General features: G+C 54.3%; 1 protein-coding gene across 1 annotated transcript in view; it reads left to right on the forward strand.

Annotated features, from left to right (window-relative positions):
• Positions 1-25,110, forward strand: part of LOC122547078 (pancreatic alpha-amylase-like) — a 62,278-nt gene continuing 37,168 nt past the window's right edge. Inside the window, exons 1-5 of the mRNA XM_087990339.1 lie at positions 1-180; positions 8,539-8,685; positions 11,962-12,159; positions 18,926-19,156; positions 19,246-19,379. Of these exons, the coding sequence (XP_087846465.1) occupies positions 13-180; positions 8,539-8,685; positions 11,962-12,159; positions 18,926-19,156; positions 19,246-19,379 (878 nt within the window). The 5' untranslated portion in view covers positions 1-12. The remainder of the gene's footprint in view (positions 181-8,538; positions 8,686-11,961; positions 12,160-18,925; positions 19,157-19,245; positions 19,380-25,110) is intronic.

Below are 25,110 nucleotides of genomic sequence, written 5' to 3' on the forward strand. Positions count from 1 at the left end.
TCTTAGGTGAAGATGGAGTTTTTGGTTCTGCTGGTGTTTCTCGGAGGCTGCTTGGCACAATATGACCCACACATGGTGCCTGGGCGGACGTCCATTGTCCATTTGTTTGAGTGGCGCTGGACGGATATTGCAGATGAGTGTGAGCGTTACTTGGCCCCCAATGGCTTTGGGGGTGTTCAGGTATCCAGAGGAATCCATTCGCCCTTCTCGGGGTAAATTGTAATGGCCACAGAAATGGAGGCCTTTTTTCTTTAAACAGAGCAGGTCAAATTGGGGATTATCCCGGCGATCCCAGAGATGAGGGACTTGAGAAATGCAGGGAGATTAAAAAACTGGGATTGTTCTCCTTTGAATAGAGAAGGTCAAGTGGAGATTTAATCAAGCTGTGCGAAATCTAAGTAATCTTTACAGAGTAGACAGAGATTGAAGGGGCGGCGTGGTGGCTCAGTGGTTAGCACTGCTGCCTCACAGCGCCAGAGAACTGGGTTCAATTCCACCCTTGGGAGACTGTGTGTGGAATTTGCACATTCTCCGGGTGCTCCGGTTTCCTCCCACAGTCCAAAGGTGTGCAGGTCAGGGTGAATTGGTCATGGGAAATTGCCCATAGTGTCGAGGGATATGGGTTAGCCATGGGAAATGCAGGGTTACAGGGATGGAGTGGGTCCAGCTGGAATGCTCTTCGGAGAGTCGGTGTGGACTCAAGGGGCTGAATGGCCCACTTCCACACTAGGGATTCCATGGTCCTATGAACTGGCCCTCACTTACAGGAGAGTCAGTCAGCTAAGATTGCAGGTTGAATGGAAATGCAACTCAGGTAGGGAAGGAGAGAAAGCATTAGCAAATCAAACATTACACCATTTCTTTAGAGCAATATTACTGGGTGAGCAAATTGGGGCAGTTATCTATCATTCACGTGAAACCGACTGAGTCAGTGAGTGTTGATTCCAGTAAAAAGAAGCTGAGCTGCTGAGTGACTCCTCACAATGTTAGGGAAGGGAAGGATTTAAAGCACACGGTCAGTGTGGGAGAGTCTTGACCTGATGGGGAGAGAATTTGAGTGACTATACTGAGGAACTGGGAATTCCCAAAGTGGGAATTCACTGGAAAGGAGTTGTTTTAAATAAGGTTTATGCAACATGTAAAGTGTGCCGAGTGGGTAGTTTGGTCAAGGGCAGGAAGGAGATGCCTTTTCATTTAAATATTTTTAGAACCTCCAGCATTTAGTTTCCAATGTTACACAGCAAACCAGGAGCTGAAATGATTAGAAACTATAAGCTTTAATGGTATTGTGAATATTGTATTGTTTCAACAGAATTATAAAGTTTACCAGCAGTGCTGAAGCTAAATGGAAGGTGCAGGTTATATTAATTATACATGAATAATTAACCAGCTCTGAAGAGGATTTAAGGTTCTCTTGTGAAGACCCAGCAATGTCCTCTCTTGCCTCTTTTAGGAATGTGGGATTGATCCCATCAGATCCTGGGCTCTTACCTACCTTAGTGTTTTTCAATATCCCCAACACCCCTCCTTTATATCAATGTACCCTCCCTAATCTTGGCATTACCCACATCTTTCTCCTTGGTGACTAACGGTGTGAAGTACACATTAAGGACATCACCCATGTCCTCTGGCTCCACGCATAAATTCTCTGCATTGTCTTTGAGTGGACATACCCTTTGCCTGGTTACCCACTTGCTCCTAGTATATATATAAAATGCCTTGGCATTCTTCTTAATCCTACTTGCCAAGGACATTTCATGCCAATAAACCATCCTGGATGCACCTAACAAATCCTGCCCATCAAAGCCCCTGGCATTAAGGGAGTCCCAATCAATATTGGGAAAGTTAAAATCACTCACTTCCATGATCTACCTACGTATCTATTTCTTCATCTCCCACTGACTATTGGGAGCCTATAGTATAACCCCATTGTAGTGATTGAACCTTTCTTATTCCTGAGCTCTACCCATAAGGCCTCGCTCGATGAGCCCTCCAGGATGTTCTGTCATTGTGCAGTTGAGATATTCTCTTTAATCAATAATGCCACTCCCCTTCCCCATCCGTCTCTGTCTCGCTTGAAACATCTAAACCCTAGAACATGGGGCTGCCAGTCCTTCCCTTCTCTCGAGTGTTTTTCTGTAATGGGCTACAACATCCATGTAACTAGATTAGATTCCCTACAGTGTGGAAACAGGCCCTTTGGCCCATCAAGTCCACACCGACCCTCTGAAGAGCAGCCCACCCAGATCTAACACCCTCTTACTAATGCACCTAACAACATGGACAATTTAGCCTGGCCAATCCACCTGACGTATACATCTTTGGATTGTGGGAGGAAACCCACACAGACACAGGGAGAATGTGCAAACTCCACACAGACAGGTGCCCGAGGCTGGAATCGAACCTGGGACTCTGGCGCTGTGAGGCTGCAGTGCTAACCACTGAGCCACTGTGCCGCCCTGTAACTAATCCAAGCTGTAGGCTCATCTGCCTTACCTCAGTGCTTATGATAAAGAGAGGGCAGTAATCTTGAGTGACTTTAATCTAGAAAGAAACGGGAAAATATAAGACCAGTAGAATGGTTGGCGAAATTGGGTGAGATACTCTTTGGAGGGTCGATATGAAGTTTTTGGGCTGAATGGTACACTGTAGGGATTCAGTGGAAATTCTGTTCTAGTAGTTGCCTGGATGAGGAGCTCATAGAATATCTTCATGATAGTTTCTTAAAGCAGCACATTCTAGAACCAACCAGGAGGTCAGGTTATACTGGACCTGGTATTGTGTCATGTGACAGGGTCAATGAATGACCACAGAGTAAATGCTTAGTGACCACAATATGATTGAATCTCACTTCCAGTTTAAAAGGCAGAAGACTGGGTCTAAGACTACTGTTTTAAGCTTAAATAAGGGTAACCAAATAACAATGAAAGCTGAGCTCATTGCAGTGAGCTGGGATATTAGACGAGGAGATAGATCAGTACACAATTAGACACAGACAGTTAATGAGAGCTTTCAGAATAGTTACAGTCTTACAGTAGATAAACTGTTAAAGTTAGAGAAAGCATCAAACTTAAGGAAAAAAACCATCTTTGCACAGTTATGAATAGCAGTTCAGATGAAAGGTCAGAAAACAGAGAGTGGCAGAGATTGACCAGAAGCTTAATCAGGGAGGGAGAAAAATAGAGGATGGCAGGAGGTTACCTTGAAATCTCAAACCAGAGAGTAGGACTTCGACACTGAGGCATCTCTGAAACTGTTGGAGTCACAGAATATGTTAAAGATGGAGGTATATAGATTCTTTTTCAGGCAAGAGAGCTGTGGGTTATTGGGAGGTCAATGAGAATGTGGTATCTACATTGAAACAAGTCAGCCAGGATCGTATTGAAGGGTGGAGCAGGTTTGAGGGCCTGAATGCTCCTAATTCCCGTATTTGTCTTTTTGTAAATGGGAGAGGAATGTTCCTCCTGACTCAGTCAGTGAGGGACAGTTTTCCAATGTCTGATGTGAGAATGGAGACCTTCCTGTCTCAGGAACACGGTGAGCTAATGGTGAAAGCACCAACTGTTCCTTTCACAAAGCAGCTGGCACAGAGACTAAAGGTGAACGGAGCTTTTCATACAAAACAAATCATTCCCAAGACTTGGCTATTTCTGCTTTTTATTGCTTATCTCTAAGAGTCAGCCACGTCGCTGAGGGCTGGGAGTCACGTGTAGGCCAGATCAGGTAAGGATGGCAGATTTCCTTCCGTAAGGACATGAGTGACCCAGACAGGTTTTACAACAATCGCCTGTGATTATACAGTTATTGTTAGGCTGCCTTTAAATTCCAGCTCTTAGTGAATTAACATTTCACTGTCTGCCCTGTTGGGACTCAGATTCATATTCCCAGAGCATTAAACCGGGTGACTGGATTGGTGACCCAGTGACATTATCACGAGCTCCCCTTACAATGTCACCACAGTTAAATATGCAATTTACAAAGGTACGTATCTTAACATTGCTGAGACCTTTCATGCTATAATGTATATTTTGCCTCAAGATGATGTTATCTGATGGGTCAGTAGCAACGTAGTCACAGGAGGCGTGGGTGTGCTGGTTACCCCTGGATCTGGGACAGTCTGTAACATTAGAGAGCGTTCAAGGAGACATTGAAAGTGTGAAACAAGAATATGTGACAAAAGTTATTCAATGGGAGTTTAATCATTTACTGTAATGAAGCTCATTAGAAATGCCATTCATGTGAGAATGGGGAGTTGCTGCTGTGGAGGTCATGCTATTGGTCTGGGAAGAGAGAAACAAGTCCGCTCCATGGTCAGGCAATGTGCTTTTCACTGAACTACAGCTACGGGCATGACTGGGGTTCTGTAGGAAACTCAGCAAGGATTCGAGACCATTGGGTGTCACTGTGTTGATAAAAAATCTATGTTACAGGGATAGGGAGGGGGTATAGGGGCTGGAGGGGGTTACAGAGATAGGGAGGGGGTGTAGGGGCTGGAGGGGGTTACAGAGATAGGGAGGGGGTGTAGGGGCTGGAGGGGGTTACAGAGATAGGGAGGGGGTGTAGGGGCTGGAGGAGGTGACAGAGATAGGGAGGGGGTATAGGGGCTGGAGGGGGTTACAGAGATAGGGAGGGGGTGTAGGGGCTGGAGGAGGTGACAGAGATAGGGAGGGGGTATAGGGGCTGGAGGAGGTGACAGAGATAGGGAGGGGGTATAGGGGCTGGAGGGGGTTACAGAGATAGGGAGGGGGTATAGGGGCTGGAGGGGGTTACAGAGATAGGGAGGGGGTGTAGGGGCTGGAGGAGGTGACAGAGATAGGGAGGGGGTATAGGGGCTGGAGGGGGTTACAGAGATAGGGAGGGGGTGTAGGGGCTGGAGGAGGTGACAGAGATAGGGAGGGGGTATAGGGGCTGGAGGGGGTTACAGAGATAGGGAGGGGGTATAGGGGCTGGAGGGGGTGACAGAGATAGGGAGGGTGTGTAGGGACTGGAGGGGGTTACAGAGATAGGGAGGGGGTATAGGGGCTGGAGGGGGTGACAGAGATAGGGAGGGTGTGTAGGGACTGGAGGGGGTTACAGAGATAGGGAGGGGGTGTAGGGGCTGGAGGGGGTTACAGAGATAGGGAGGGGGTATAGGGGCTGGAGGGGGTGACAGAGATAGGGAGGGTGTGTAGGGACTGGAGGGGGTTACAGAGATAGGGAGGGGGTATAGGGGCTGGAGGGGGTTACAGAGATAGGGAGGGGGTGTAGGGGCTGGAGGGGGTTACAGAGATAGGGAGGGGGTGTAGGGGCTGGAGGGGGTTACAGAGATAGGGAGGGGGTGTAGGGGCTGGAGGGGGTTACAGAGATAGGGAGGGGTGTAGGGGCTGGAGGGGGTTACAGAGATAGGGAGGGGGTATAGGGGCTGGAGGGGGTTACAGAGATAGGGAGGGGGTGTAGGGGCTGGAGGGGGTTACAGAGATAGGGAGGGGGTATAGGGGCTGGAGGGGGTTACAGAGATAGGGAGGGGGTGTAGGGGCTGGAGGGGGTTACAGAGATAGGGAGGGGGTGTAGGGGCTGGAGGGGGTTACAGAGATAGGGAGGGGGTATAGGGGCTGGAGGGGGTTACAGAGATAGGGAGGGGGTGTAGGGGCTGGAGGGGGTTACAGAGATAGGGAGGGGGTATAGGGGCTAGAGGAGGTTACAGAGATAGGGAGGGGGTGTAGGGGCTGGAGGGGGTTACAGAGATAGGGAGGGGGTGTAGGGGCTGGAGGGGGTTACAGAGATAGGGAGGGGGTGTAGGGGCTGGAGGGGGTTACAGAGATAGGGAGGGGGTGTAGGGGCTGGAGGGGGTTACAGGGATAGGGAGAGGTGTAGGGGCTGGAGGGGGTTACAGAGATAGGGAGGGGGTGTAGGGGCTGGAGGGGGTTACAGAGATAGGGAGGGGGTGGAGAGGCTGGAGGGGGTTACAGAGATAGGGAGGGGGTGGAGAGGCTGGAGGGGGTTACAGAGATAGGGAGTGGGTGGAGAGGCTGGAGGGGGTTACAGAGATAGGGAGGGGGTGGAGAGGCTGGAGGGGGTTACAGAGATAGGGAGGGGGTGTAGGGGCTGGAGGAGGTGACAGAGATAGGGAGGGGGTGTAGGGGCTGGAGGGGGTTACAGAGATAGGAAGGGGGTGTAGGGGCTGGAGGAGGTGACAGAGATAGGGAGGGGGTGTAGGGGCTGGAGGAGGTGACAGAGATAGGGAGGGGGTGGAGAGGCTGGAGGGGGTTACAGAGATAGGGAGGGGGTGGAGAGGCTGGAGGGGGTTACAGAGATAGGGAGGGGGTGGAGAGGCTGGAGGGGGTTACAGAGATAGGGAGGGGGTGGAGAGGCTGGAGGGGGTTACAGAGATAGGGAGGGGGTGTAGGGGCTGGAGGAGGTGACAGAGATAGGGAGGGGGTGGAGAGGCTGGAGGGGGTTACAGAGATAGGGAGGGGGTGGAGAGGCTGGAGGGGGTTACAGAGATAGGGAGGGGGTGTAGGGGCTGGAGGAGGTGACAGAGATAGGGAGGGGGTATAGGGGCTGGAGGGGGTTACAGAGATAGGGAGGGGGTGTAGGGGCTGGAGGGGGTTACAGAGATAGGGAGGGGGTGTAGGGGCTGGAGGGGGTTACAGAGATAGGGAGGGGGTGGAGAGGCTGGAGGGGGTTACAGAGATAGGGAGGGGGTGGAGAGGCTGGAGGGGGTTACAGAGATAGGGAGGGGGTGGAGAGGCTGGAGGGGGTTACAGAGATAGGGAGGGGGTGGAGAGGCTGGAGGGGGTTACAGAGATAGGGAGGGGGTGGAGAGGCTGGAGGGGGTTACAGAGATAGGGAGGGGGTGTAGGGGCTGGAGGAGGTGACAGAGATAGGGAGGGGGTGTAGGGGCTGGAGGGGGTTACAGAGATAGGGAGGGGGTGTAGGGGCTGGAGGAGGTGACAGAGATAGGGAGGGGGTGTAGGGGCTGGAGGAGGTGACAGAGATAGGGAGGGGGTGGAGAGGCTGGAGGGGGTTACAGAGATAGGGAGGGGGTGGAGAGGCTGGAGGGGGTTACAGAGATGGGGAGGGGGTGGAGAGGCTGGAGGGGGTTACAGAGATAGGGAGGGGGTGGAGAGGCTGGAGGGGGTTACAGAGATAGGGAGGGGGTGTAGGGGCTGGAGGAGGTGACAGAGATAGGGAGGGGGTGGAGAGGCTGGAGGGGGTTACAGAGATAGGGAGGGGGTGGAGAGGCTGGAGGGGGTTACAGAGATAGGGAGGGGGTGTAGGGGCTGGAGGAGGTGACAGAGATAGGGAGGGGGTATAGGGGCTGGAGGGGGTTACAGAGATAGGGAGGGGGTATAGGGGCTGGAGGAGGTGACAGAGATAGGGAGGGGGTATAGGGGCTGGAGGGGGTTACAGAGATAGGGAGCGGGTGTAGGGGCTGGAGGAGGTGACAGAGATAGGGAGGGGGTATAGGGGCTGGAGGAGGTGACAGAGATAGGGAGGGGGTATAGGGGCTGGAGGGGGTTACAGAGATAGGGAGGGGTGTAGGGGCTGGAGGGGGTTACAGAGATAGGGAGCGGGTGTAGGGGCTGGAGGTGGTGACAGAGATAGGGAGGGGGTATAGGGGCTGGAGGAGGTGACAGAGATCGGGAGGGTGTAGGGACTGGAGGGGGTTAGAGAGATAGGGAGGGGGTATAGGGGCTGGAGGAGGTGACAGAGATCGGGAGGGTGTAGGGACTGGAGGGGGTTAGAGAGATAGGGAGGGGGTATAGGGGCTGGAGGAGGTGACAGAGAGAGGGAGGGGTGTAGGGGCTGGAGGAGGTTACAGAGATAGGGAGGGGGTGTAGGGGCTGGAGAAGGTTACAGAGATAGGGAGGGTGTAGGGACTGGAGGGGGTTACAGAGATGGGGAGTGGGTGTAGGGGCTGGAGGAGGTGACAGAGATGGAGTGGGATGTAGGGGCTGGAGGAGGTTACAGAGATAGGGAGGGGTTGTAGGGGCTGGAGGGGGTTACAGAGATAGGGAGGGGGTGTAGGGGCTGGAGGAGGTTACAGAGATAGGGAGGGGTGTAGGGACTGGAGGAGGTTACAGAGATAGGGAGGGGTTGTAGGGGCTGGAGGAGTTACAGAGATAGAGAGGGGGTGTAGGGGCTGGAGGAGGTTACAGAGATAGGGAGGGGGTGTAGGGGCTGGAGGAGGTTACAGAGATAGGGAGAGGTTGTAGGGGCTGGAGGAGGTTACAGAGATAGGGAGGGGGTGTAGGGGCTGGAGGGGGTTACAGAGATAGGGAGGGGGTGTAGGGACTGGAGGAGGTTACAGTGATAGGGAGGGGTGTAGGGACTGGAGGAGGTTACAGAGATCGGGAGGGGCTGGAGGGAGTTACAGAGATAGGGACAGGTTGTGATTTATGGAGTTGACAGAGATGAAATTGAGGCCATGGAGGAACTTGGGAGTTTTCTGGATGAATGTGGTGTAATTTTGTCAATGTTTAATCAGTTGAGGAGGGACGTTGATGATACCTAAAACCCCAACAGTGACTGGTTTCTGCTGTGTTGCTATGACAGATTTCGCCTCCCAATGAGCACATTGTCCTTGATGATCCCTGGAGACCTTGGTGGGAGCGGTACCAGCCAATCAGTTACAAGATTTGCTCGAGATCAGGCAACGAGGAGGAATTCGTAGACATGGTGACGAGGTGCAACAATGTCGGTGTAAGTTGTTAAACGAGCCTTTCTTTCTCCAGTCAGTGTAACTCGTTCTGCACCAGCAATGCAAGCCTCTCTTGAAGGCCATTGATTGGGTTTTCCCCTGTCTCAGCTTAACAGGAACAAGCAGCAATCTCACAATGTGATTGGTGTCTGAATTGGATTATTTACAACCAATACACATTCAGCTGCATACAGAAGGATCCTACTGCCTGGGTCTCAGCCAACAACCAGCGCTACACCCAATCTCTGCTGTGAAACAGGCCATTTGGCCCAACTGTTCTGTCCTGGGGTTTCTGCTCCAAATGAGCCTCTTCCTATCCCTTCATCACCTCACCCTGTCAGCAGACCCTTTGATTCCTTTCCCCCTCATGTGTTTGTCCATCTTGCCCCTCAATGTGTCCACAATATTCCCCCCCCACCCCCCGTGGGAGTGAGTCCCACGTTTACCCCCACCCCCCCCTCCCTGTGGGAGTGAGTCCCCTGTTCCCCCCACTCTCTGGATGAAGACATTTCTCCTGAGTTGCTGATGGGATTTTTTTCTGAAGGGCTGTGTCTGATCTGGACAGCCTGCCATTGCCCCCCACACCCCCCGCTTCACAAGTGAAACTCTCCCATACATTTGCACCAATCTCATCCTTGCGTGTTCTTTGTGGCTACCGTCAGCTCCCCCCTGGATAGCCACCCTGCTGAGTGTTTCTGTCAGCCTGGCCCTGTGTTCTTATGACTGATAGAGAATGCACTGTACACTGTACACAGTGTCCCATGTGTGATCTAACCAAGATCTCGTTAGAGTTAACAGGATTTCACCATTTTTCACATTCATGTCTCTGCGATCAAACCCTGGCCATTGTCTAATTTCCATCGTGGCCTGCATTGACCTGTGTTGCTACAGTTAGTCTGACTGTCCCTCCCAGGACACATCGCCCCTGCAGTGTGTTGATGTTTGTATGTCCTGGGGAACATGTGACCAACCATTTTTAATGTTCGGAGTAATTATGGTTATTATGTGCACAGATCATTGAAGGTAGTAGGACAGTGGAGAGCAGTAAACAAAGCACACAGTGTTCTCGGTTTCTTGTGTAGGGGTGAAGGGTACAAGCGCAAGGAGCCACTAGTGAATTTGCAAAAGACATTTGTTACACCTCAGCTGGAGTCTGTACTGAGGGAGTGCTGCACTGTCAGAGGGTCAGTGCTGAGGGAGTGCTGCACTGTCAGAGGGTCAGTGCTGAGGGAGTGCTGCACTGTCAGAGGGTCAGTGCTGAGGGAGTGCTGCACTATCAGAGGGTCAGTACTGAGGGAGTACCGCACTGCTAGAGGGTCAGTGCTGAGGGAATGCCACAGTGTCAGAGGGTCAGAACTGAGGGAGTGCCACACTGTCAGAGGGTCAGAACTGAGGGAGTGCCACAGTGTCAGAGGGTCAGTGCTGAGGGAGTGCTGCACTGTCAGAGGGTCAGTACTGAGGGAGTGCCGCACTGTCAGAGGGTCAGTACTGAGGGAGTACCGCACTGCTAGAGGGTCAGTACTGAGGGAGTGCCGCACTGTCAGAGGGTTACTGCTGAGGGATTGCCACACTGTCAGAGGGTCAGTACTGAGGGAGTGCCGCACTGTCAGAGGGTCAGTGCTGAGGGAGTGCTGCACTGTCAGAGGGTCAGTGCTGAGGGAGTGCTGCACTGTCAGAGGGTCAGTGCTGAGGGAGTGCCGCACTGTCAGAGGGTCAGTACTGAGGGAGTGCAGCACTCAGAGGGTCACTGCTGAGGGATTGCCACACTGTCGGTACTAAGGGGATTGTGGTTTTGGTGGTGTGGGAAGGGTGTGTTCTGACTTGTGTGTGCATGTTGGGTATTTATCAGGTTGCTGCCTCATGAGGAGGCAATTACAGGGGAGCCTGGGTGGACCAGCTGAAACTGGGTAAGAACAACACGGAGTCTCCTGGAGTCAGCTGGAGCTGACCAGAGGGAGAAAGACCATCAGACCATCAGGTCTACGGGCAGAGTAGGCCACTCAGTCCATCAAGCCTGCTCTGCCATTCAGTGTGATCATGGCTGACCTGATAACCCTCACCTCCACTTTCCCGCCTTTTCCCCATGCCCCTGAGTCTCCTCCTGATTAAACATCTCTCTCTCTCTCTCAGCCTTGAATATGGTTAATGTCCCAGCCTCGACAGCCCTCTGCAGTAAAGTACTCACTGCCCTCTCTAGGGGAAGACATTTCTGTGTTAATTGGGTGACCCCTCATTGTGAGGTGAAATGCCCTTGTCCTAGACTCTCCCACAGGAGAAACGCCCTCTCCACACTGACCCTGTCAAGTCCTCCGAAGAATCGTCCACGTTTCAATAAGGTCGCCTCTCATTCTTCAAACTCCAATGAGTGCAGGCCCAACTGACTCAACCCCTCCCCATCAGACAGCTCCCTCCCAGACCACCTTCAGTATCAGCTGACTGGACTGCCTGCAACATCAGCACATGTATCCTCAGATCAGGAGACCGGAACTGGTCACATCTTAAAGAGAAGGAGCTATCACCTGGCCTTGGATAGTTGGAGAAAGGGCTCCGACCTGCCCACTCCGTTCCCTTGGAAACAAAGGCTCATATTCCATTTGCCTTCTCTATGACCAGCTAAGCTTGGATTCACAGATGAGGATTCCCAAATCCCTCTGTTCCGCAGCTTTCTGCAGTTTCTCTCCATTTAAATAATATTCTACTTCTCTATCCTTCCTGTCAAAGGTGATAGCGCCACATTTTCCCACGTTATACTCGGTCTGCTCACTTATTCTCTCGATCTCCCTCTGCAGACTCCTTGTGTTAGTCCTCACCCAGTTGCCGAGGCAAAAGCGAGGGCTGCAGATGCTGGAAACCAGAGTCTAGATCAAAGTGGTGCTGGAAAAGCTCAGCAGGTCAGGCAGCATCTGAGGAGCAGGAAAATCGATGTTTCGGGCAGGAGCCTGAGAATTCCTGATGAAGGGCTTTTGCCTGAAACATCGATTTTCCTGCTCCTCAGATGCTGCCTGACCTGCTGTGCTTTTCCAGCACCACTCTGATCTAGACTCTCCAGTTGCCTTCCCACCCATTTGGGGGTCCATCCAGAGACGTGCCTCACCCTCTTCCTGTTGACACTGTGAGAGATGGCTGAGCACAAACTGACTCGGTTTCTTTCATTCCAACACTGAGTACACGGCAAAGTGAGAAGTGAGTTGGCTGTGAGGCACGTGTACACAAACTGAGCTGACCATCGGTCCTGCAGAATTCCATCACCTCTCTTTCTCTTCAATAAATCCTTTTAGGTTCGAATCTATGCAGATGCTGTGATTAACCACATGTGTGGAGCAGGGGGTGGCTCTGGCACACATTCTTCCTGTAAGTCATACTTTGATGCAGGAGCAGAAAGTTTTCCCGCAGTTTCATACTCGTCCTGGGATTTTAATGATGGCAAGTGTAAATCTGCAAGTGGCAACATTGAAAACTACAATGACATTTCCCAGGTAAGGGGCAACTCCAGAATAAATGCATCCCTCACCATGATACACTGATAGATGTCAGCCCAGGCCAGCAGACTCCCCTGGGAGAAAGTGAGGACTGCAGATGCTGGAGGTCAGAGCTGAAAATGTGTTGCTGGAAAAGCGCAGCAGGTCAGGCAGCATCCAAGGAGCAGGAGAATCGACGTTTCGGGCATGAACCCTTCTTCAGGAATGGGGAAAGTGTGTCCAGCAGGCTAAGATAAAAGGAAGGGAGGAGGGACTTGGGGGAGGGCCGTTGGAAATATGATAGGTGGAAGGAGGTTAAGGTGAGGGTGATAGGCCGGAGTGGGGTGGGGGCAGAGAGGTCAGGAAGAAGATTGCAGGTTAGGAAGGTGGTGCTGAGTTCGAGGGTTGGGACTGAGACAAGGTGGGGGGAGGGGAAATGAGGAAACTGGAGAAATCTGAGTTCATCCCTTGTGGCTGGAGGGTTCCTAGGCGGAAGATGAGGCGCTCTTCCTCCAACCGTCGTATTGCTATGGTCTGGCGATGGAGGAGTCCAAGGACCTGCATGTCCTTAGTGGAATGGGAGGGGGAGTTGAAGTGTTGAGCCACGGGGTGGTTGGGTTGGTTGGTCCGGGTGTCCCAGAGGTGTTCTCTGAAACGTTCCGCAAGTAGGCGGCCTGTCTCCCCAATATAGAGGAGGCCACATCGGGTGCAGCGGATGCAGTAAATGACGTGTGTGGAGGTGCAGGTGAATTTGTGGCGAATATGGAAGGATTGCCCAATCGCCTCCAATCACCACCAGGACAAAACCCCACCGGTCCTCGCCTACCACCCCACCAACCTCCATATACATCGGATCATTCGTCGTCATTTCCACCACCTCCAAACGGACCCCACCACCAGGTGATAAAATAATACTGGACGTTCAGTGGAACCCATCAGTCACATTCGGGCTCTGTCACAACCTGAACCTGAAATTTCCACCAGCATTAAACCCCTCCCTATCTCTGTCCCTCCTCCAGCCCTACACCCATCCCTATCTCTGTAACCCACTCCAGCCCCTAAATCCCTCCCTATCTCCGTAACTCCCTCCAGCCCCTACACCCCCTCCCTATCTGTGTAACCCTCACAGCGACTACACCCGTCCCTATCTCTGTAGCCCCCTCCAGCCCCTTTAACCCCTCCCTATCTCTGTCCCCTCCTCCAGCCCCTACACCCCGCCCTATCTCTGTAGCCCCCTCCAGCCCCTACACCCCTCCGTATCTCTGTTACCTCCTCCAACCCCTACACCTCCTCCCTAACTTTGTAACTCCCTCCAGCTTCTCCATCCCCTCCCAATCTCTGTAACCCCCTACACCCCCTCCCTATCTCAATTACCCCCTCCAGCCCCTACAACCATCCCTATCTCTGTAACTCCCTCCAGCCCCTACACCCTCTCCCTATCTCTGTAACCCCCTCCAGCCCCTACACCCCCTCCCTATGTCTTTAACCCCCTCCAGCCCCTACGGCCCTCCCTATCTCTGTAACCCCCCTCCAGCCCCTACACCTCCTCCCTATCTCTGTAACCCCCTCCAGCCCCGACACCCCCTCCCTATCTCTGTAACCTCCTACAGCCCGTACACCCCCTCCCTATCTCTGTCACCTCTTACAGCCTCTACACCCCTCCCTATCTCTGTAACCTTCTCCAGCCACTACACCCCCTCCCGATCTCTATAAACCCGTCCAGCCCCGACACCCCTCCATATCTCTGTTACCGCCTCCAGCCCCTACACCTCCTCCCTATCTCTGTAACCTTCTCCAGCCCGTACAACCCCTCCCGATCTCTGTCCACTCCTCCAGCCCCGAAACCCCCTCCCTATCTCTGTAACCCCCTACATCCCCTCCCTATCACTGTACCCCCCTCCAGCCCCTACACCCCTCCCTATCTCTGTAACCCCCTCCAGCCTCTACACCCCTCCCTATCTCTGTAACTCCCTCCAGCCCCTACACCCCCTCCCTATCTCTGTAACCCCCTCCAGCCCCTACACCCCATCCCTATCTCTATAACCCCCTCCAGCCCATACACCCCCTCCCTATCTCTGTAACCCCCCTCCAGACCCTGCACCCTCTTACTATCTCTGTAACCCCCTCCAGCTCCTACACCCCTCCCTATCTCTGTAACCCCCTCCAGCCCCTACACCCCTCCCTATTTCTGTAACCCTCTCCAGACCCGACACCCCCTCCCTATCTCTGTAAACCTCTCCAGACCCTTCACCCCCTCCCTATCTCTATAACCCCCTCCAGCCCCTACACCCCTCCCTATCTCTGTAACTCCATTGAGCCCCTACACACCCTCCCTATCTCTGTAACCCACTCCAGACCCTACACCCTTCCCTATCTCTGTAACCCCTTCCAGCCCTAACACCCCTTCCCTTTCTATGTAACCCCTCCAGCCCCTACACCCCCCCATCTCTGTAACTCCCTCCAGCCCCTACACCCTCTCCCTACCTCTGTAACATAGAACATAGAAGAATACAGCGCAGTACAGGCCCTTCGGCCCTCGATGTTGCGCCGATCCAAGCCCACCTAACCTACACTAGCCCACTATCCTCCATATGCCTATCCAATGCCCGCTTAAATGCCCATAATGAGGGAGAGTCCACCACTGCTACTGGCAGGGCATTCCATGAACTCACGACTCGCTGAGTAAAGAACCTACCCCTAACATCTGTCCTATACCTACCACCCCTTAATTTAAAGCTATGCCCCCTTGTAATAGCTGACTCCATACATGGAAAAAGGTTCTCACGGTCAACCCTATCTAAACCCCTAATCATCTTGTACACCTCTATCAAGTCACCCCTAAATCTTCTTTTCTCCAATGAAAACAACCCCAAGTGCCTCAGCCTTTCCTCATACGATCTTCCTACCATACCAGGCAACATCCTGGTAAACCTTCTCTGCACCCGTTCCAGTGCCTCCACATCCTTCCTATAGTATGGCGACCAAAACTGCACACAATACTCCAGATGCAGCCGCACCAGAGTCTTATACAACTGCAACATGATCTCAGGACTCCGGAACTCAATTCCTCTACCAATAAAAGCCAGTACGCCAAATGCCTTCTTCACCGCACTATTTACCTGGGTGGCAACTTTCAAAGATTTGTGTACATGGACACCAAGATCCCTCTGCTCATCCACACTACCAAGTATCCGACCATTAGCCCAGTACCCCATCTTTTTATTACTCTTATCAAAGTGAATCACCTCACACTTACCTACATTGAACTCCATTTGCCACCTTTCTGCCCAGCTCTGCAGCTTATCTGTATCCCGCTGTAACCTGCCACATCCTTCCTCACTGTCTACAACTCCTCCGACTTTCGTATCATCTGCAAACTTGCTCACCCAACCTTCTTACCCCTCCACCAGGTAATTTATAAAAATGACAAACAGCAATGGTCCCAAAACAGATCCCTGCGGAACACCGCTAATGACGGCACTCCAAGATGAACCTTTACCATCAACTACTACCCTCTGTCTTCTTCCGGCCAGCCAACTCCTAATCCAAACCTCCAACTCACCCTCAATGCCATACCTCCGTATTTTTTGAAGTAGCCTACCATGGGGAACCTTATCAAACGCCTTACTAAAATCCATATAGACCACATCTACCGCTTTCCCCTCGTCCACCTCCTTAGTCACCTTCTCAAAGAATTCAATAAGGTTTGTGAGGCACGACCTGCTCTTCACAAAACCATGCTGACTATCCTTGATTACATTATTCCTATCCAGATGTTCATAAATCCTATCCCTTACAATTCTCTCTAAGACTTTGCCCACAACAGAAGTGAGACTCACCGGCCTATAGTTACTAGGGTTATCCCTACTCCCCTTCTTGAACAAGGGAACCACATTTGCTAGCCTCCAATATTCCGGCACTACTCCTGTAGACAACGAGTACATAAAAATCAAGGCCAATGGCTCTGCAATCTCCTCCCTTGCTTCCCAGAGAATCCTAGGATAAATGCCATCAGGCCCAGGGGACTTATCTATTTTCACCCTTTCCAGAGTTTCCAACACCTCTTCCCTACATACCTCAAAGCCATCCATTCTACTTAATTGTGACTCAGTATTCACATTGACAATAATGTCCTGTTCCTGAGTGAATACTGACGAAAAGTATTCATTCAGTGTCTCCCCAATCTCTTCAGCCTCCACCCGCAACTTCCCACTACTATCCTTGACTGGACCTATTCCTACCCTAGTCATTCTTTTATTCCTGACATACCTATAGAAAGCCTTAGGGTTTTCCCTAATCCTACCAACTAAGGACCTTTCATGTCCCCTCCTTGCTGCTCTTAGCTCTCTCTTCAGATCCTTCCTGGCTACCCTATAACTCTCAATCGCCCCAATTGAACCTTCACGCCTCATCTTTACATAGGCCGCCCTCTTCCATTTAACAAGGGATTCCAATTCCTTATTAAACCACGGCTCCCTCACACGACCCTTTCCTCCCTGCCTGACGGGTACATACTTATCAAGGACACTCAATAGTTGCTCCTTGAACAAGCTCCACATATCAATTACACCCTTGCCTTGAAGCTTACTTTTCCAAGCCACGCATCCTAAGTCATGCCTCACCGCATCATAATTTCCCTGCCCCCAGCTATAACTCTTGCCCTGTCGTGCACACTTATCCCTCTCCATCACTAGAGTAAAAGTCACCGAATTGTGGTCACTGTCCCCAAAGTGCTCACCTACCTCTAATTCTAACACCTGGCCTGGTTCGTTACCCAGAACCAAATCCAGTATGGCCTCACCTCTTGTTGGCCTATCTACATATTGTGTCAGGAAACCCTCCTGCACACATTGGACAAACACTGACCCATCTAACGAACTTGAGCTATAGCTTTCCCAATCAATATCAGGAAAGTTAAAGTCCCCCATAACAACCAAACTATTACTTTCACTCTTCTCCTGAATCATTCTCGCAATCCTTTCTTCTACGTTTCTAGGACTATTAGGAGGCCTGTAAAAAACTCCTAACAGGGTGAGCTCACCTTTCCTATTCCTAACCTCAGCCCAAACTACCTCAGATGGCGAGTCTTCATCCATCGTCCTTTCCACAGCTGTAATACGATCTTTGACAAGCAATGCCACACCTCCCCCCCCCCTTTTACCCCCACCTCTGACCCTACTAAAACATTTAAACCCTGGACTAAAACATTTAAACCCTGGACTAAAACATTTAAACCCTGGTAACCCCCTGCACCCCTCCCTATCTCTGTAACCCCCTCCAGCCCCTACACCCCCTCCCCATCTCTATAATCCCCTCCAGCCCATACACCCCTCCCTATCTCTGTAACACCCTCCAGCCCCTACAGCCCTCCCCATCTCTGTAACCCCCTAGAGCCCCTACACCCCTCCCTATCTCTAAAACTCCCTCCAGCTCCTGCACTCCTCTCTATCTCTGTAACCCCCTCCAGCCCCTACATCCCCTCCCTATCTCTATAACCCTCTCCATCCCCTACACCCCTCCCTATCTCTGTAACCCCCTCCAGCCCCTACAAGCCCTCCCTATCTCTGTAACCCGCTCCAGCCCCAACACCTTTTCCCTATCTCTGTAACCCCCTCCAGCCCCTACATCCCCTCCCTATCTCAATAACCCCCTCCAGCCCCTACACCCCCTCCCTATCTCTATAACCCTCTCCATCCCCTACACCCCTCCCTATCTCTGTAACCCCCTCCAGCCCCTACAAGCCCTCCCTATCTCTGTAACCCCCTCCAGCCCCTACACCCCTCCCTATCTCTATAACCCCCTCCAGTCCCTACACTCCCTCCCTATCTCGATTACCCCCTGCAACGCCTACACCCCCTCCCTATCTCTATTACCCCCTCCAGCCCCTACACCCCCTCCCTATCTCTGTAACCCCCCCGTCCAGTCTCTCCACCTCCTCCCTGTCTCTGTAACACCCTCCAGCCCCTACACCCCTCCCTATCTCTGTAACCCCCTCGAGCCCCTACACCCCTCCCTAAGTCTGTAACCTCCTCCAGCCCCTACACCCCCTCCCTATCTCTATAACCCCCTCCAGCCCCTACTCCCCCTCCCTATCTCTGTAACTCCCTCCAGCCCCTACACCCCTCCCTATCTCTATAACCCCCTCCAGCCCCTCCACCCCCTCCCTATCTCTATTACCCCCTCCAGCCCCTACACCGCCTCCCTATCGCTATTGCCCCCTCCAGCCCCTACACCCCCTCCCTATCTCTGTAACCCCCTCCAGCCCCTACTCCCCCTCCCTATCTCTGTAACTCCCTCCAGCCTGTTATCCAAAGCCATGTCCTTACCCTAATCCCCACACACCAGGCTTGTCCTCACATGTGCTATAATCAGAACCAACCCAGTGTCCTCTGCTGCTCCTCCCACGTTCACCCTTCCCCATTCCTTTGACTGTGCAGCTGTTGTCCTGTCTCTTGGGACTCCATCCCCACCCCACTCTCCTGCTCCAGCATATTTACCAATCATTTCCCAACTACAGTGAGTTCTGAAGGAAGGTCCCTGAAATCGAAATGTTAACTCTGCTCTCTGCCAGACCTGCTGAGTTTCTCCAGCAATTCCTGTTGCTTTTTTTCTGATTTCCAGTATCAGCAGTTCTTCAATATTTTTGTCCCCCATCCTGATTGGTAGCTCCATGTCTGGTAACGTTTCTGTGAAATCTTTGCGAGGTGTTCATGGCCTTTGGGGAAATGCAGCTTGTTTTCTTTGGGATAACGTTGAGAATTGAAGTGAGTATGTTCTGCCCCAGGTACGGGACTGCAGGCTGGTGAGTCTCCTGGACCTGGCCTTGCAGAAGGACTATGTGAGAGGCAAGATTGCAGAGTACCTGAACCACCTGATTGAGCTGGGCGTGGCTGGATTCCGTGTGGACGCTGCGAAGCACATGTGGCCTGGAGACATGAAGGCAATCTTCCAGAAGCTCAACACCCTCAACACTCGCTGGTTCAGCAGCGGCTCCAAACCATTCATCTACCAGGAGGTGGGTCCCTCAGCGCTCCCGCCTCCCCCCCACCCCCGGCTACCCCAGTCCCCGGATCCATGCTCACAATCTCCCTCTGCATTTCCCAGGTGATCGATCTGGGAGGGGAGCCAGTGAAATCCTCCCAGTATTTTGGGATGGGCCGAGTGACGGAATTCAAGTATGGAGCCAAGCTGGGCACGGTGGTCCGCCGTTGGAATGGGGAAAAGATGCAGTACTTAAGGTAGGGGCAGAATTTCACACTGCCTCAGCACTGAGCCTCTGACAGTGCGACACTCCCTCAGCACTGAGCCTCTGACAGTGCGGCACTCCCTCAGCACTGACACTCCGACATTGCAGCACTCCCTCATTACTGACCCTCTGACAGTGCGGCACTCCCGCAGGACTGACCCTCTGACAGTGTGGCACTCCCCCAGTACTGACCCTCTGGCAGTGTGGCACTCCCTCGGTACTGACCCTCTACAGTGCGGCATTCCCTCAGCACTAATCCTCCGACAGTGCAGCACTCCCTCAGCACTGACCCTCTGACAGTGCAGCACTCCCTCAGCACTGACCCTCCGACAGTGTGGCACTCCCTCAGTACTGACTCTCTGACAGTGCAGCACTCCCTCAGTACTGACTCTCTGACAGTGCAGCACTCCCTCAGTACTGACTCTCTGACAGTGCAGCAATCCCTCAGTACTGACCTTACGACAGTGAGGCACTCCCTCAGCCGTGACTAATCGACAGTGCAGCACTCCCTCGGCACTGACCCTCTGACAGTGCAGCACTTCCTAAGTACTGACCCTCTGACAGTGCAGCACACCCTCAGCACTGACCCTCTGACAGTGCGGCACTCCCTCAGCGCTGACTCTTCGACAGTGCAGCACTCCCTCAGTACTGACCCTCCGACAGTGCGGCACTCCCTCAGCACTGACCCTCCGACAGTGCGGCACTCCCCCAGCACTGACCCTCTGACAGTGCGGCATTCCCCCAGCACTGACCCTCTGACTGTGTGGCACTCCCTCAGCACTGACCCTCCGACAGTGCGGCACTCCCTCAGCACTGACCCTCCGACAGTGCGGCACTCCCTCAGCACTGACCCTCCGACAGTGCGGCACTCCCTCAGTACTGACCCACTGACAGTGCAGCACTCCCTCAGTACTGACCCTCTGACAGTGCAGCACTCCCTCAGTACTGACCCTCTGACAGTGCAGCACTCCCACAGTACTGACCCTCCGACAGTGCGGCACTCCCTCAGCACTGACCCTCTGACAGTGCGGCACTCCCCCAGTACTGACCCTCTGACAGTGCTGCACTCCCTCAGCACTGACCCTCCGACAGTGCGGCACTCCCTCAGTCCTGACCCACTGACAGTGCAGCACTCCCTCAGTACTGACCCTCTGACAGTGCAGCACTCCCTCAGTACTGACCCTCTGACAGTGCAGCACTCCCACAGTACTGACCCTCCGACAGTGCGGCACTCCCTCAGCACTGACCCTCTGACAGTGCGGCACTCCCCCAGTACTGACCCTCTGACAGTGCCGCACTCCCTCAGCACTGACCCTCCGACAGTGCGGCACTCCCTCAGTCCTGACCCTCTGACAGTGCAGCACTCCCCCAGCTCTGACCCTCTGACAGTGTGGCACTCCCTCAGTCCTGACCCTCTGACAGTGCAGCACTCCCCCAGCACTGACCCCCTGACAGTGTGGCACTCCCTCAGTACTGACCCTCTGACAGTGCAGCACTTCCTCAGCACTGACCCTCTGACAGTGCGGCACTTACTCAGCACTGACCCTCTGACAGTGGAGCACTCCCTCAGGACTGACCCTCCAACAGTACAGCACATCCTCAGCACTGACCCTCTGACAGTGCAGCACTCCCTCAGCACTGACCCTCTGACAGTGCGGCACTCCCTCTGTACTGACCCTCTGACAATGCAGCACTCCCTCATTACTGACCCTCTAACAGTGCGGCACTATCTCAGCACTGACCCTCTGACAGTGTGGCACTCCCTTAGCACCGACCCTCTGACAGTGCGGCACTCCCTCAGCACTGACCCTCCGAGAGTGCAGCACATCCTCAGCACTGACACTCTGACAGTGCGGCACTCCCTCAGCGCTGACCCTTCGACGGTGCACACTCCCTCAGCACCGACCCTCTAGCAGTGCGGCACTCCCCCAGCACTGACCCTCTGACAGTGCGGCACTCCCTCAGTACTGACCCTCCGACAGTGCGGCACTCCCTCAGCACTGACCCTCTGACAGTGCGGCACTCCCCCAGTACTGACCCTCCGACAGTGTGGCACTCCATCAGTACTGACCCTCCGACAGTGCAGCACATCCTCAGCACTGACCCTCTGACAGTGCAGCACTCCCTCAGTACTGACCCTCCGACAGTGCTGCACTCCCTCAGTACTGACCCGCCGATACTGCAGCACTACCGCAGCACTGACCCTCCGACAGTGCGGCACTTCCTCAGCACTGACCCTCTGACAGTGCAGCACTCCCCCAGTACTGACCCTCTGACAGTGCGTCACTTCCTCAGCACTGACCCTCTGACAGTGTGGCACTCCATCAGTACTGACCCTCTGACAGTGCGGCACTCCCTCAGCACTGACCCTCTGACAGTGCGGCACTCCCTCAGCACTGACCCTCCGACAGTGCAGCACATCCTCAGCACTGACACTCTGACAGTGCGGCACTCCCTCAGCACTGACCGTCTGACAGTGCGGCACTGCCCTCAGCACTGACCCACTGACAGTGCGGCACTTCCTCAGCACTGACCCTCCAATAGTACCCACTCTCTCAGCACTGACCCTCTGACAGTGCGGCACTCCCTCAGCACTGACCCTCTGACAGTGCGCACTTCCTTAGCACTGACCCTCTGACAGTGCGGCACTTACTCAGCACTGACCCTCTGACAGTGCAGCACTCCCTCAGCACTGACCGTCTGACAGTGCGGCACTCCCTCAGCGCTGACTCTTCGACAGTGCTCACTCCCTCAGCACTGACCCTCTGGCAGTGTGGCACTCCCCCAGCACTGACCCTCTGACAGTGCGGCACTCCCTCAGCACTGACCCACCGACAGTGCAGCACTCCCTCAGCATTGAACCTCTAACAGTGCGGTGCTCCCTCAGTACTGACCCTCCGACAGTGCAGCACTCCCTCAGTACTGACCCTCCGACAGTGCAGCACTCCCTCAGTACTGACCCTCCGACAGTGCAGCACTCCCGCAGAACTGACCCTCCGACTGTGCGGCACTCCCTCAGCACTGACCCTCTGATAGTGATGCACTCCGTCAGCGCTGACCCTTCGACGGTGCCCACTCCCCCAGCACTGACCCTCTGACAGTGCGGCACTTCCTTAGCACTGACCCTCTGACAGTGCGGCACTTACTCAGCACTGACCCTCTGACAGTGCAGCACTCGCTCAGTACTGACCCTCCAACAGTGCAGCACTCCCTCAGCCCTGACCCAATGACAGTGCGGCACTTCCTCAGCACTGACCCTCTGACAGTGTGGCACTCCATCAGTACTGACCCTCCGACAGTACAGCACTCCCTCAGCACTGACCCTCCGTCAGTGCTGCACTCCCTCAGCACTGACCCTCTGACAGTGCAGTGCTCCCTCAGTACTGACCCTCCGACAGTGCGGCACTCCCTCAGCACTGACCCTCCGACAGTGCGGCACTCCCTCAGCACTGACCCTCTGACAGTGCAGCACTCCCCCAGCACTGACCCCCTGACAGTGTGGCACTCCCTCAGTACTGACCCTCTGACAGTGCAGCACTTCCTCAGCACTGACCCTCTGACAGTGCGGCACTTACTCAGCACTGACCCTCTGACAGTGGAGCACTCCCTCAGGACTGACCCTCCAACAGTACAGCACATCCTCAGCACTGACCCTCTGAAAGTGCGGGACTTCCTCAGCACTGACCCTCTGACAGTGTGGCACTCCATCAGTACTGACCCTCCGACAGTACAGCACTCCCTCAGCACTGACCCTCCGTCAGTGCAGCACTCCCTCAGCACTGACCCTCTGACAGTGCGGCACTCACTCTGTACTGACCCTCTGCAGTGCGGCACTCCCTCAGCACTGACCCAATGACAGTGCCCACTCCCTCAGCACTGACCCTCTGACTGTGCGGCACTTCCTCAGCACTGACCCTCCAACAGTACCCACTCTCTCAGCACTGACCCTCTGACAGTGCGGCTCTCCCCCAGTACTGACCCTCTGACAGTGCAGCACACCCTCAGTACTGACCCTCTGTCAATGCAGCACTCCCTCAGCGCTGACCCTTCGACGGTGCACACTCCCTCAGCACCGACCCTCTAGCAGTGCGGCACTCCCACAGCACTGACCCTCTGACAGTGCGGCACTCCCTCAGTACTGACCCTCCGACAGTGCGGCACTCCCCCAGTACTGACCCTCCGACAGTGTGGCACACCATCAGTACTGACCCTCCGACAGTGCAGCACATTCTCAGCACTGACCCACTGACAGTGCCCACTCCCTCAGCACTGACCCTCTGACTGTGCGGCACTTCCTCAGCACTGACCCTCCAACAATACCCACTCTCTCAGCACTGACCCTCTGACAGTGCGGCTCTCCCCCAGTACTGACCCTCTGACAGTGCAGCACTCCCTCAGTACTGACCCTCTGACAATGCAGCACTCCCTCATTACTGACCCTCTGACAGTGCGGCACTATCTCAGCACTGACCCTCTGACAGTGTGGCACTCCCTCAGCACCGACCCTCTGACAGTGTGGCACTCCCTCAGCACTGACACTCTGACAGTGCGGCACTCCCTCAGCGCTGACCCTTCGACGGTGCACACTCCCTCAGCACCGACCCTCTAGAAGTGCGGCACTCCCACAGCACTGACCCTCTGACAGTGCGGCACTCCCTCAGTACTGACCCTCCGACAGTGCGGCACTCCCTCAGCACTGACCCTCTGACAGTGCGGCACTCCCCCAGTACTGACCCTCCGACAGTGTGGCACTCCATCAGTACTGACCCTCCGACAGTGCAGCACATCCTCAGCTCTGACCCTCCGACAGTGCTGCACTCCCTCAGTACTGACCCGCCGATACTGCAGCACTACCGCAGCATTGACCCTCCGACAGTGCGGCACTTCCTCAGCACTGACCCTCTGACAGTGCAGCACTCCCCCAGTACTGACCCTCTGACAGTGCGTCACTTCCTCAGCACTGACCCTCTGACAGTGTGGCACTCCATCAGTACTGACCCTCTGACAGTGCGGCACTCCCTCAGCACTGACCCTCTGACAGTGCGGCACTCCCTCAGCACTGACCCTCCGACAGTGCAGCACATCCTCAGCACTGACACTCTGACAGTGCGGCACTCCCTCAGCACTGACCGTCTGACAGTGCGGCACTGCCCTCAGCACTGAGCCTCCAACAGTGCCCACTTCCTCTGTACTGACCCTCTGACAGTGCGGCACTTCCTCAGCACTGACCCTCCAACAGTACCCACTCCCTCAGCACTGACCCTCTGACAGTGCGGCACTCCCTCAGCACTGACCCTCTGACAGTGCTGCACTCCCATCAGCACTGACCATTCAACAGTGCGGCACTCCCTCAGCACTGACCGTCTGACAGTGCGGCACTCCCTCAGCGCTGACTCTTCGACAGTGCTCACTCCCTCAGCACTGACCCTCTGGCAGTGTGGCACTCCCCCAGCACTGACCCTCTGACAGTGCGGCACTCCCTCAGCACTGACCCACCGACAGTGCAGCACTCCCTCAGCATTGAACCTCTAACAGTGCGGTGCTCCCTCAGTACTGATCCTCCGACAGTGCAGCACTCCCTCAGTACTGACCCTCCGACAGTGCAGCACTCCCTCAGTACTGACCCTCCGACAGTGCAGCACTCCCGCAGAACTGACCCTCCGACTGTGCGGCACTCCCTCAGCACTGACCCTCTGACAGTGATGCACTCCGTCAGCGCTGAC

The sequence above is a fragment of the Chiloscyllium plagiosum genome, unplaced genomic scaffold (assembly GCF_037043375.1).
Source record: "Chiloscyllium plagiosum isolate Xiang-an unplaced genomic scaffold, Cpla_swu_hap1 HiC_scaffold_9, whole genome shotgun sequence".
Classification (NCBI taxonomy): Eukaryota; Metazoa; Chordata; class Chondrichthyes; order Orectolobiformes; family Hemiscylliidae; genus Chiloscyllium; species Chiloscyllium plagiosum.